General features: G+C 43.7%; 1 protein-coding gene across 1 annotated transcript in view; it reads left to right on the forward strand.

The window, feature by feature from the left end:
• The window catches only part of tspoap1 (TSPO associated protein 1), a 77,154-nt gene extending 68,339 nt beyond the window's left edge, over positions 1–8,815 (forward strand). Inside the window, exons 29-34 of the mRNA XM_008290546.1 lie at positions 201–269; positions 836–985; positions 2,681–2,802; positions 2,881–2,952; positions 3,598–3,717; positions 4,305–8,815. Of these exons, the coding sequence (XP_008288768.1) occupies positions 201–269; positions 836–985; positions 2,681–2,802; positions 2,881–2,952; positions 3,598–3,717; positions 4,305–4,604 (833 nt within the window). The 3' untranslated portion in view covers positions 4,605–8,815. The remainder of the gene's footprint in view (positions 1–200; positions 270–835; positions 986–2,680; positions 2,803–2,880; positions 2,953–3,597; positions 3,718–4,304) is intronic.
• The last annotated feature ends 4,654 nt before the right edge of the window (positions 8,816–13,469 follow it).

Consider the following 13,469-nt stretch of genomic DNA (forward strand, 5'->3'; position numbering starts at 1 on the left):
TTTTTCACTTCCACTCGTCCTCACTGCTGTGTCCGCTGCTCACCGGTTGTCATTTGTTTAAATTTGCTCTTCGCTGGCTTTTTCATTGTCTACTTTGTCTGGTCTGCTTCTCTTAATCACACCTGTGTTTCTTTTTGGTTTCATTTTTTCTGTTCTTTTTATTATTATTTTTGGTTTTCCTTTCTTAAAACTCCATTAAGGCACTCGCACACACGCACAGCTTCCACGTCGCCCTGTTCCACCGCCGAAACCGAGACGATCCAAGAAAGGTGTGTCTCGCTGCAGATTGCGGCTTCCCACCTCTCTCCTTTCTTCTCCTCTCTGGTTTGCTTCTCTTTCTGTCTCTTTCACTTTAGATTTTTGCTCTTTCAGTTGCCGCTTCTCACCCAGCGAGCAGGGGGGATTTTTAGGCCGTCCGCTGTAGTGACGAAATCAGTCAACTTCCCAGCATTGTAGGCAAATATTACTATGATGTGTTGGTCATGTGAAGTAGTTTCAGCTTCTATAATTAAAGCCTAGTGTTGCACTTCCTTCCTTAGTGCTTATAGGCTGTTTAGACATCCTTCCAACTGTTTTATGATTTAGATTTTGTCGGTAACACCTGTGCAACAACTTCGCAAATGTTAAAAGTCGCATACATGAGTACTGAGTCCTGTCATTGGATATTCATGTAATACATCGAAGATACAGCAGCGGGATGTCGCTAATCGATTGATAATCTCAAACGACGTTCTCTTCCCCGCATCCTGCTCCTGTGTCACAAATGAATTACATGATCACCTGAAGGTCACCTGTTGAAACATTCATCCCCTCTGATCTCCACCTGTGACTTTGTGTGTGATGATACTACTTCAGGCAGGATTATTCTCAGCCAGGGGCTCTAATTATTCTGTGATTGTGCTGATGCTCTTTTCCCCTCACCCTCGTCTCTTTCCAGTGGAGTCTGCAGCACTCTGGGAGGAGAGCGTAGACTCCTCCAGTCAAGGTTTGTTTTTAGCGCTTTGACCCCCCTCCCTCTCTGTTTGCATCTGCATGATCAGACGACCGTCTCAGTGCGCTGGAGCACAGCATGTGTTCATCTACGACTTTATATACTTGTTGTCATTTCGCATTTCTTTTTTTTTTTTTAATGATTATTAACCTGAGGAATGTATTCTGGCTGCTGATAACACAATTTCTCACCTTCATCCATCCTTATTAGGGCCTGTTTGATTATTTGGGGCATATTAAAGAATCTGGTTCGGCTTGTAGTCCACCGACTGAAATCATATCTGCTCTTCAACCAGCTGATTGGTGGCAGGGGGAAAAATCTTCATGGTATCTCTAGATTAACGATATCATTTGAACCTTGTTATTTTACACTGAGATGATAGATCAGTGTGCTGTCTACATCCATCCATCCATTATCTCTACACCTTAATCCTCACTAGGGTCATGGGGGGCTGGAGTCTATCCCAGCTGACTCAGGGTGAAGGCAGGTTCACCTGGACAGGTAACCAGTCTATCACAGGGCTACACTTAGAGACAGACAACCAAGCACACTCACATTCACACCTACGGACAATTTAGAATCACCAATTAACCTCAACATGTTTTTGGACCTTGTGGGAGGAAGCTGGAGAACCCGGAGAGAACCCACGCTACACGGGGAGAACATGGAGACTCCATGCAGAAAGATCCCGGGTGTCCTCACCGGGACGCGAACCGGTGACCTTCTTGCTGCGAGGCAACGGCGCTAACCACCGATCCACCTTGCAGCCCCATATTTCTACAATTTCTGAAAATGTGTCACACAGCGAGATTCTTTATCATGATTTCACTTAATTTGGCGCCAATTCTGAGTAAACATCCAGTCAGTCTTGAATAGGTTGGACCTAGCTGTCTCTGTTAGGTTGGACAAGTTCAAAGTAGTGAAAACATGGGGGTGTTCGTAGGTAGTCTGTTCCTCCTGCCACCAAAATAGTGGATTTATCCAGAAGAGCTGCTTTCTTTTCCCGTTTTCTCCTTTTGAAAGTAACACCCATTAGCCAACCAATAAGAACTTAGGTGGATGTCAACCAGTCAAATAACCAGCTGACCTACAAACCTAGAATCTGGATATTTATAAAAAACACTCTCAAAAAGAGAAAAAAAAATGAAAACAGCACCTTCATTGAGTTGGAGATGATTAAAATCAGGACCAACAAAACAGCTTAATGTCTTACATACTGAAGTTCTTTATTGACGCCCGGTTCTAAATGTCAAGCAGTCCCTTTTCCCCACCTCCTCTTTTTCATTTCACAGTTCAGATGGCATCAATAAATCATCTAATAATTTCTGTTTGTCTCCATTTCTCTAACGGTGTTGCAAAGACTTGCGTGCATTCTTCATCCCATGACAAACATTTTGCTCTGACTGAGGTTTCAAACTGCAGCGCCGCTCAGGCCGCTGTGACACTGTCATGGAAATAAAAAATGCTAACTGTCGCTGCTAACCTCCTGTTGTTTTTTCATTTAGATTTCTGGTTTGTCTGACTGCAGTGGTGTGACTTTCCCTCAGCTTAGCATGAGGCTGAGTGAGTGGGACCCATGCAGACAGGATGAGCTGCATGCTGACGAGCTGATTGGAACTGCAGACGTTTCGCTCCTGTAATTTTCAGGATGTCTGACTGAACAGTTTCCCGTCTCTGTTTGACTGACAGATCCCAGCCAGGCTGCTGCTGCCGCTGCTGCGCCTGTGGAGAACCCAGCCCCAGGAGCTCGCAGGATGGTCGCCATCTTTGATTACGATCCACGAGAAAGTTCCCCCAACACTGACATCGAGGTCAGACTTGCACTTTTTTTCTTCCCGCTGTTTGTGCAGTAACTGTTTGCTCATTATCTGCCGTATTTGTCTGTTCAGGCTGAGCTGACCTTCAGCGCAGGAGACGTCATACATGTGTTTGGTGACATGGACGAAGACGGCTTCTTCTACGTAGGTGTTGAGAGGACTCTGGGATCTAAAGTCTGGACACGTTTTACTCATAGATGGTTTCACTTTCCCTTCTGACAAAATCCAACACTGTGACAGAAACTGAAAATATTATTGTGTAGAATAGAAAATAAGAATGTTGAAATCATCCAACTGGAACATGCAATGATGAATAAGGAACTTAAAAAAAACCCTCAGTGCTCTGTGATAGACTCTCCAATGGATGTAAGCATCGGGATACTTCTGATACTTCTGTAACAATGATCTAATTAAGATAAGAATAAGATGAGCCTTTATTGATCCCGTACAGAGGAATTTCATTTACAGTTACATCCCGTCCAAGAAACATAAAGACAATAACTGGGGGAGACAGGAGCTGTCGGGTCCGCCAGCCTAACCGCCGCCCCCTTGTCATTAGAGGAAAACGAGAGGGAAAAATGAAGGGGAGAAAAAAGGCATTTCCCAAACTAGGCTCCTCTAGGGGGGGTACAGTGTGGGATTAGGAAAAAAAAGACACCTCAGCACATCAGCAACATGATAAAACATCACAACAAAACTCAAGACTGGGAGGGAGCAGGGTGTTGGGGACAGTTACAGTTATTGTGGAGAATGCATTTCATCACATGACATCCTTTTGGTGTCTTTCAGGGAGATTTGAATGGACACAGAGGGTTAGTCCCCTCCAACTTCCTGCAGGCCATACCAGATGATGCCCCTGCAGAACTTCTCTCTGCCCACCCTGCACCAGAACCCAAGAAAGAGCCACAGGTAGCTTAGCGGTTCTGTCTGTTCAGCATGCACGGCTGTATGTAGAACTGCTTCCTCCATGAGCCATTTTTACAAATCACTGACATTAAAAGTTCTTCTTGACTTTATTTTTTCATCACTTTTAAATATTTCCATTGTCTGGTTGCTGCTGTGTTTTGTTTTTTTCTGTTCTGTTTCTTTAATTCTGCCCTGTCACGTTTCTTCTGTCCCACTGTTTCCTGCATGGCCTTTTGCAGAAGCAAAAACGAACTGTACACTTTGAGACTTGATCGTAAGTGTTTTAAGATGATGGGCGCTCCCCTGTTCACTTCCTGTTTATACCCTTTTTCATCCACCTGTAGCTGTAGTTCACGCTGTTCCTTTGCAGAGGATCCTGCACCTACCCATGGTTTTAGTTAGTTGAACCACAGAATAAGCTCAGACCTCCTTCCTTAGCATCCTCCTGTCACTGTTTTGTCTTTTAAACTTTAGTTCTACCCCAGTAGTACTGAGTGCAGACAGTATAAAGATAAACCTCTGCTACCATGTTGTTAATCAACGTGAAGAATGCAGCGTATGTGCCATAACCTCACATCATCTCCCTGCAGGATCCTCAGACATCCTCTACAGAGCCACCGGACCCCGGGCCCTCAACACTAGAAGAGGCTTTGCCCCCCCAGACTGAACCTCCTTCCCCAGACACGACAGAGCACACGGACCAGCTGGCGCCCGCTGTGAGCCCCACGTCAGAGCCGGACCCGGCTTCAGGTCCGGCTGCAGTGGAGGGCTGCTGCTCCCCTCCTGCCCCCCCTCCCACAGACAGCTCTGTGCAGGGAAAGAAGAAGAAAGGCTTTTTCTCCAAAGGCAAGAGGCTGTTCAAGAAGCTGGGATCCAGCAAGAAAGAATGAGAGTCAGGACATCTGACTGGGAATACTTGCGTCACATTGAAAGCACTTTTTTCTGTCTGTACTGTTAGTGTCACTCGATAGTCGGTGCAGTTAGCAGCTATCACATCTAATACCTGATGCTTTAACCATCAGTAATTATACATTTGCCTTAGAGCACTGCTAGACCAGCTGGTAAATATAGAGTACTTTAAAACGCCAACGTTCAGCTTGCAGCATCACGAGAGCATGTAGACGTGCATGTTGACGTGAGCAAACTCACAAATATACTCTCTAAATACTTCCTAATGATCCAAGCGTTTGCAAATTTTCAACTCATTAGAGGCTTTAATGCTTAAAACACTAAGTAATCTCCCAGGAGATCGGATTTATTTAGAACAGTCTATGATATTGAACAGCAGAGCAGACTTCATCCCAACTCAGAGACAGCTAATTAAATGTTAGCTTTAATGCTCGTGTACTGGTGCCACTTTATTTATTTGAAGCAAACAAACAGAAGCAGCCGTCTATCTCTTCCTCTGCGTGACTATGAGAATGCACTATCCATCCTGAATGGATGTATTTTAAATATGTCTGCTTCCCTCACCTGTGTTTCTTGTCTTTAAGAGTATTTATACAGTACTTTGTACAGAACATGTTATTTATTTGTATCAGACTCTTGCCCGTATCATCACATTGCATGAAGTGGCATCAGGGCAGGAGTGTCGTCGTGTAGAGCTGTCCCAGACAGTCAGGGTCCATTTTCATATGTGTAGTTTAGAGCGGATTCATTTTGGGGGTTTGAGGTTAACGGTCATCCTGTTTGTTGAAGTTTGATGTAAAGAATGTGAAGGGTTGTCCTTCTTTGTCGTGTGTAGATGAAGTCCACTAGTGAGACTGAAAACAGATGCCTTTCTCCGACACTAACACAGGAACTCTGGACGGTTGAGACAACAGTCACGACCGGCCTGACGGTTACATACTACATATAATCTGTGTGTGTGAGTGTGACAGAGACCTGCCGTGTACAGAAATATCACAGCATGAGCGCATCAGCAGGCTGCTTTGTGAGCTAACAGATCTGCAACTACTGATCATCATCAATTAATCCTCCATCAATCAATCCTTTGGTTTATGAAGCATTAAAAAGCAGTGAAAATGCTCACTACACTTTCCCCAAAGGCTAAAAGAAGAAAGAAGCTCTAACTCTAAAACCTGTTCTGTTTATGAAGTGCAGGTACCGACCATCCAGTGTTGGTACGCAGCCCTGCCTCTGTCAATAGGAAGCAAAGACGGTGGTTCGGACCGATTACACAACCCTGCACCAGTTTAAGGATGAGGCTAAAGGAGGCAGAGGGAGTGAAAGGGACGGTAAATCTGGTACAACTATCTAAATATGCTAACCAGCTAAATATCATCAAGCCTTCACTTTGTAAAGTTATCATGGTGTCAGCTTTGGAGCCACAGTTCCCATCATCTGGGACGTACAGTTTGAGCAGCATTTTGTTGTCAGACTGACACCATTCAAAGTTTGCCAGATGAGCTGTTAGCGGTTCCAGTCTGCTGGGCACCCATGAGTGAGCAGACAGCTCCCACAGAATGACTTTAAAACTGCAGAAAACTTTAAAATGTTGTTACTCTCAGGAACTTCTAGAGTTCATTTTACAGTGTTTTCCAAGTGGATTTATGGTTTATATCAGTAGATTATAGTATTAGAATAAGTTCACGGGAATAGCAAAAGCTTTTACAGTCAGTTGAGGAAAAGACTTCATGCACTTCATTCACCTAAATGTCACCGTGGTGAGTCACCAGATGTAGGCTGCAGGTAGAAGCCTGCCACCGGCCCAACACTTCAGTCGGCTTCCTGCTCTGCCTCCACTGTCTGCGTGTTACCGTTTCCTTCAGTACGAGAAACGACCAGAGCGACCTTTGAGCAGCATCACACCACGCTGACAATTTCAAGTTGTGCAGAAAAGTTGGGTCGTGCAGTGAGACATCCCTGCTCATTGTTTTCTGTGGATTTAAACAATCAGCCATTTACGTTTCTCTTGTTGTCTCCACATTTGGACAGCATGGCCAGTATAAGCTGACGTTAAAGAACAATCACAAGCTGAGGACGTCTCTCCCGTTTCTTCATATTAGGCAGCACAGTTTATTCTCTAAGGAGCAGGTCATGAAAACAAACCTCATTTGCTTTTTCTTTTTTTTTTGCAACCTTTCAAACATTACTTTGCTTCACCTGAACGACAACTTTATGGAAACCGTCGTCTTTAGGAGGTGCATCTTCACATTACTTCAATCAGGAAGCTTCCCTTACCTACCTGACTGTGTCTCTGTCCAACCTCTGACTGAGTTGTTGTTTCAGCGCTGACATCCTCCATCTCATGCCTCATTTCTGTCCCTCCTCACACCCTCTACCTTCATGTTTCCGTCCATTAGGATTAATTGATCAATCAGCTTTTTGTTGCAGCTCTTGCTAATTTGTGCTCCAAAATTACAAACTGAAAATATTCTGGTTTGGTCCAATATCTAGATTTGAATGAAACTGATGCTGAACTTGTCGTCTGTAAGCCTTTGGGATTAATTATGGTTTGAATGTAGTGTGTGTGTGTGTGTGTGTGGCATGTTGTGTGTTCTTTCATACAAGACAACACCCAGTACAGCACTTCATGCGTTTGAGGCGAGCAGTTTTTAGTCGTGTGTCGCTGGTGGTTTGTGGCGCTGCTGAGATAGACTCTGCAATACGTACACCTTCATGTATCTTCTGTTTTGCCTCCGTGTTCGGGGCAGGATGAAGTCGTGGTGTGTGAGACAGGCTGAACAACGTTACACCTCCATCAGTTCATGCAGTGGCGATGACCGTCTCCGTCCTCACGTTTGCGTCACCACCACTGTGTTAAATAGTGCAACTTTAGCAATACAGCGTGTTGTGTACTGCAGCGGGGGAACGGAGCTGTTAGCGGTTACTGAAGTGTAGTTCAGGTGTGAGTGTGCGGAGCAGGCCTTAGTTTGTCAGTCGCTCGGTCCGGTTGTGTCACACAGGGCTGTTAGGTCACTTCTCAGGTTTTTCACTCGTAGTTTCTTTTCACTGCTGAGCCGCCCGTCTCCCAGCGTGGCCGTCGAGAAGCAGCAGAATATGCCAAAATCTTAGGTGCTTTGCCTGTTACCATAGCGACGAGAGACCGAGCATCCCCCGAGCGTTTGTCAGCGGACGAGACTGTGGGCTGAAGGGACGGGAGGCCTGATCCCTCGCATGGGGGTTGCGGAGGCTCGAGCGGGAGGCAGACGTGTTATTTTTTCTTTACTGTCATGAATGTTTGAATTTGTCAGTGTTACATAAAGGGAGCATGATGATGCCAAGAATAAAAGGGAGGGCGGGTTGTCGAAGACACTTTAGATGTGAAGTAGCCGGGATAGAGGCAAGACTGAGGCTGTACTGTATGTTTCCTCTTTATTTATGGTTTTTCTTTTTAAAAAACAAAACAAAAAAACAAAAAAGAGTGGATGCTCAAAAGTTGCCGAAATGTACAGCGAATATTTCTACTGATCTTGTATTTAACGGCCTTTAATGCACACGTTTTCCTCTGCTGTGTAGTGACTTAGGCGGCTCCACTGTCGACTGAATAGGACCTCGACCCATATAGGTAGTACTTTAGCTCAGCCGATCATATTTAGCCTTACACGAAGACCTTGTTTAGTCTTAATATGTTGTTTACAGGATGTTTATCGACTGCATGCATACCAATGTTATACCCATGTTCGGCCTTATTTATGTTGCTGTCACGTTTCCGTTTTTTTCTAGGCTGACTCGTCTACAGTGTTGTAGATTGTCGATGCAGTGGAGGAGAAGCTGTAGTAGCTGTCTGTACATACTGAACAGTGTCGGGACTTGTGGTATATTTTCATACAGTGCGGGATTTTTTGTTTTTTTCTTTTGTCTTTCCTGACATGCATTCATTGTTTGAAACCAGTGTAAGATTGAACTTTTTATATGATATATTAATGTTTTTATTACCCTTTTTGGAAGCTCATCTGTAAATATTTTTTGTTAATATTGTTTTTCAGATTTTCTTTTTTCTTTTGCATGTCCGAGCAGCGTCGACGGAGGAACAGTGTGTAAAGACGTAGTCCGGCAGAGGACTCTTTGACTTGAAAATTGTGATGGTTTCTTTCAATATGGATCTTTTTACAGGAATAAAGTATGTATATTTTCACAGAAAAAAAAAAACAGTGTGATGTGTGTGTTGCTCCAGGAAGACGAGGTAAAACAAGATACTTCATCATTTAGATCTTTATTTCATTTCAGACAGATTATACACATTGAATGCTGTGTGTGTTTGTTTCAGGACAGGTGAATTACAAAATGGAGAAAGAGTAGGAAGCTTTGCTCGGCGCCACACTCAGCCCATGTGAACTGACTGCTGCAACACTCTGGGTGATGCGTGGCCTTGCGAGACAAAGCAGCTTCCTCTTTTGTGAGTTTGTGCGCGGGGCGCCGTGCCGGGCCTCCCTGAAGCCAACAGTACACTCATCCATAAAGTAGGAAACACTACACTTTGGCTTGGAGTTTAGTAGTGCTTTCTACTTTATGGATGACTGCACTGTACATCGTACGTCCTCTTCTGTCGTCTCCCACTTCTCTCTTCTCTCTTCTTCTTCTGCACCTGCACCCAAGTCTGCAGCCGCCCACCCCCACCCGGACACACAGCAGCACACACACACACACCGACATGAAACCTCTCAGCTCAACAGCCCTCGCTTTTGTTAAACCAGAAAATGCACACTTCCTGATTTCTCCTGAAACATTTGCATGCCTGTCTCTACACACAACTTGTTCACATCACACAAGTAAGACCTCCTAACATCAGTGTATGAAAACAAAAAACAGAAAAATCAGCCTGAAATCTCCACCCGTCTTTATAAAACTGTCATTTTTGAGGCAAATGTCAGAAGGAAACTAGAGGAAGCGCTATCTTGAGGAAGCCATTTTGGCTGCCATGAGTAAGCTTTTCTGTCTGAGGTACATTCAGAAATAAAATAACTGCAGACGTGTGTTTGCAGTTCAGAAAGAAACTGCATCAAATGTAAAGATTAGAAAGACACATTAAGCATTTAAATAATACAAATAAATAGTGACAATATTACAGCAAAAATGTTTGAGTTTCCAGTTTAAAGTTGTTTTTTAACCTAAAATCTGAATGAACTTCTGAACAGACGTCACTGAACTACAAGTTTAATTAAAGAAATGCAAAATAACTGAAGTAAAAGTGGAAAAACTGACTTTTCCTTTAACATTAAACACATAAAAGCATTTCATTTAAAAAAAAGTAAATAAATAAATAATCGTAGCATTCAACAGGCAGCGTCGTCCATCATACTTTACCTCAACCTGCATTTATTTCTTTGTGTTCTGAGCGGCGGCGACGGTCCGGCGGCCTCACAGGTGTCTTCTGTCTGTCCGAGGAGCAGATGAAGAAGAAGAAGAAGAAGTCGTCTCCTTTTGAACCCTCCACAACCACGTGATGTAACCACAGGAAGAGGTCTAACAGTCACAGCCGCTCTCTTTCTCTTCTTCCGTCTTCACTCTCTGCCTTCTGCCTTTTTCAAAAAAAAAAAAAAAGAAGCCGGCAGCAGCCAAGAAGATTTGATCACGACACAAACACCAGAACATTTATTTCTCTCCGATAATTGTCTTAATCGATCACATTTCTTTTAAAGTTGAGCGTTTACACGTGTGTTTAGATTTTCAGTTACAGACACGTCATGATGTCATTTCAACTCGTGTAGCAGCACAGAGCGACGTAGCGTTGGGCAATAAGGCCACAATGGAAGAGGGACAGAAGTTACAACACACTGCCCGCTTATCTGTAGAGCTCCCATCAGGTGGTACAGTTTCATGACTCGTGTTCGTATGTGACATTAATGTAGATGTAGATGTAGTTTAAATCATCTTTAGTGACCCAGTTTAGATTTGTACTCTAAGTAGGTGTTTATACGACCCAGAGGTGCAGTGAGGTTTGGTGAAACGTTTCCGCTGAGAGATGGTGACGCTGATAATCTAAATTTCCTCTTCTAGAGAACTACTACAACTTAAACACCTCTTGCTTGCTCTAACTGTTCCTCCACCTTCTCTAAAGCAGTTCATCACTGCAGGACGAGGGCTGCTCTGTTTGTCTCCCATCGCTTTAATCACCACACACGACACTCGACGTGAGCTGCCTTCGCTCGTTTGAAAAGCGACCTGCTTTGCATGCCGAGCGACATTTTCTTCACTGGGATCACCATCACCTCCGTGTTGCTGGTAAAAGTGAAAGGCCACAGGTTTCAATTCCCTGTAAATGTAAATGTCCAACTGTAGCTGTGTGGTTTGTCGTGAGGCCGAGTCCGTGGGGGAGAGACGGCTGAGTTCCCCTCACATGCTGGACTCAGCTCACCCTGGTGACACCTCGTCACTGAGAGGTGTGTAATTAAGTATATTTCGAGGTATTTGTACCTTGTCCTGCTGTTTCACTACATGTCACAGGGACAACATTGTACTTTTTGCTGCACTACATGGCAGCTGTGGTCACCTTTTATTACACAAATACCTATTTTACAGACGAAGCACGTGAAGAATCCTCCAAAATAAAATGCAGCTACATTAAAAAATGAGATCATCGTGTAATATTCATGCAGGAAAATTAATAGTAGAACTCAGATACTTTTACTTTGAGTATTTTCTTTTATTGTTGATGCTTAACTAAAACATCTAAATGCTTCTTCCAGCACTTGTTTATTTTTTTACAATCCAACAAACCAAATTGAGAAGCTTTTCTCTGTCAAAGCAATGACGAGTCCATTTTTCTTTTCTTGTCCTCTGCTGGTTTTCTGTTTAATGTAGGTCACCGAGAAAAAAAAAAAAAAAAAGTGTTTCTTAAGATGCAGCCTGATGATGCTTCATTTTTTTCAGCACAACCGCGACAATAATCGGTTTCCTCTATGAGTTCCAACGAGCTGTAGAGTCGTTTGTGTGGTAATTACACAGTTAGTAGCGGTTTGGGAACCCGTTAAAGCCTTCCTGTAGAGCATTTATAAGCAGCGTATAGATATCTGTTCTATTTGTGTATTATTTAACATTGGTTCTGTTCTCGTAAAAGCTTTAAATGAATTACTGTAGAAGCCACGCAAAAAAAATCGAGACACATTCTTTCTTCCCTCTTTGTTGTTTTCAGTTCTCATGCTAAACCTTTCGTACCTGCGTGATTCTTCCCATCACAGCTTTCTGAAATCTGCTCGTCTGTCAGTGTAGAAACAGTCAGTGTGGTGCAGAGAGGACACTTCACTCAGGCCGGTGTTTGCAGCTCACGTAGTCAACAATGGAAGAAGTACGACGCACTTAAAACGATGTAAAAATACTCAAAAGTCCTGAAAGTAAAGCTCCTCTTCATTAAAACTCATCACGATAGTAATAAAAAACCTCATTAGTGTTTTAATATTGCAGTATCAGCGCTCATGCGTTACTGGTTGAGCTCGGACCTCATTTAAGTGCTTCTCATGCTGTTAAATCAGTCCTTTGGTTTCCAACTTTGAGGGTTTGAGTCCCTCTGAAAAGTCGCATGATAAATCTGAGGGGTTGTGAAATGACTAATAATCAAAGAGAGAAGCCAAAAGCAAACATCTGACACATCATAATAAGGACTAATAGCTGTAAAGGACATGCAGTGAAGTAAAAACTGCCATTTTTTCCAAGTAAAATGACTCAAATTTGTACTGAAGCACAGCTGCTGGTTATGAGCTGAGCGTGTGCAGGTTTCACACGTGTTCTCGCCGTAGAGAAGCACAAACAGTCTGTGAAGAGCAGTGACACAGTTACACAGAACATAACTCCCGTGACATGTATTCCAGTTGAGAGGACAAAGAGGCAGACGTCGCCGTGACGTCGGCTCCTTGGAGGCCAGGAAACGTGGGAAACAAACTGTATGGACACGTGTCAAGAAAAGATGACACGAATGTCATAAAGGATCAGCGGAGAGACGTCAGGAAAGCACGTGTTGAAACTACTTGTGTGTTCAGACGACAGAGGCCTGCTGTGGCCCACAAAGGAAAAATGACCTCAATTTCATTTTGCTGTTAAAAAGCTGTAATGTCATAGAAGGTGTACATTTTGGGGGGGGAGAAGGAAACTGTCTGAAAATGGGCGGCTGTGGCTCAGGTGGTTGTTCTCTGATCGTAAGGTTGGTGGTTCGATCCCCTGCCCCTCCACAGTCAAAGTGTCCTTGGGCAAGAAGCTGAAGTTGCTCCCGGTGGCAGGCAGCAGCTTGCATGGCAGCTCTGTCACCGTTGGTTTATGAATGTGTGTGAATGGAGTGCAGACCATTTACCATTTACCAAAACTCCACAATCTGAAAACCAAACTGCAGCAATTAGACTGGAGTCCCTTTAGGCATGTTTCACCCATCGACAGCCATCTTAGATGTTTCTGCTCAGTTATTTCAGGCCAACCAGACCAGATCTCCGTCTGAATGAAAGAGGAGAGAGCCACAGCGTTAAAATGAAATCCCCAGTAGGCCTGGGTGATCCCTGATCTAGACCAGCAATGTGGTGCACCAGCCTCACTCTGGTCCTCCTCCATGGACATTCAGGTTTTAATGATGTCGATCATTCCTCGTCCTTATTTATTTTTATTCTTGTGTGCGTATTTATTTGCATTTTTTAGCGTTGTGTCAACATTAAAATGATCACCTGTGTACCTCGATAAATAAGATGAAGGGGTTGAATTCAGGGCTGCAAGGTGGCTCAGTGGTTAGCACCATTGCTATTACAAGCTATCAGTAATTAGTGAAACATTTTGTCATCATACAGTGTCCATCTAATCACTGGTACAATATGATAACTGATAACATTGACGAC

Source organism: Stegastes partitus, unplaced genomic scaffold (genome assembly GCF_000690725.1).
Source record: "Stegastes partitus isolate 25-593 unplaced genomic scaffold, Stegastes_partitus-1.0.2 Scaffold681, whole genome shotgun sequence".
Lineage (NCBI taxonomy): Eukaryota > Metazoa > Chordata > Actinopteri > Pomacentridae > Stegastes > Stegastes partitus.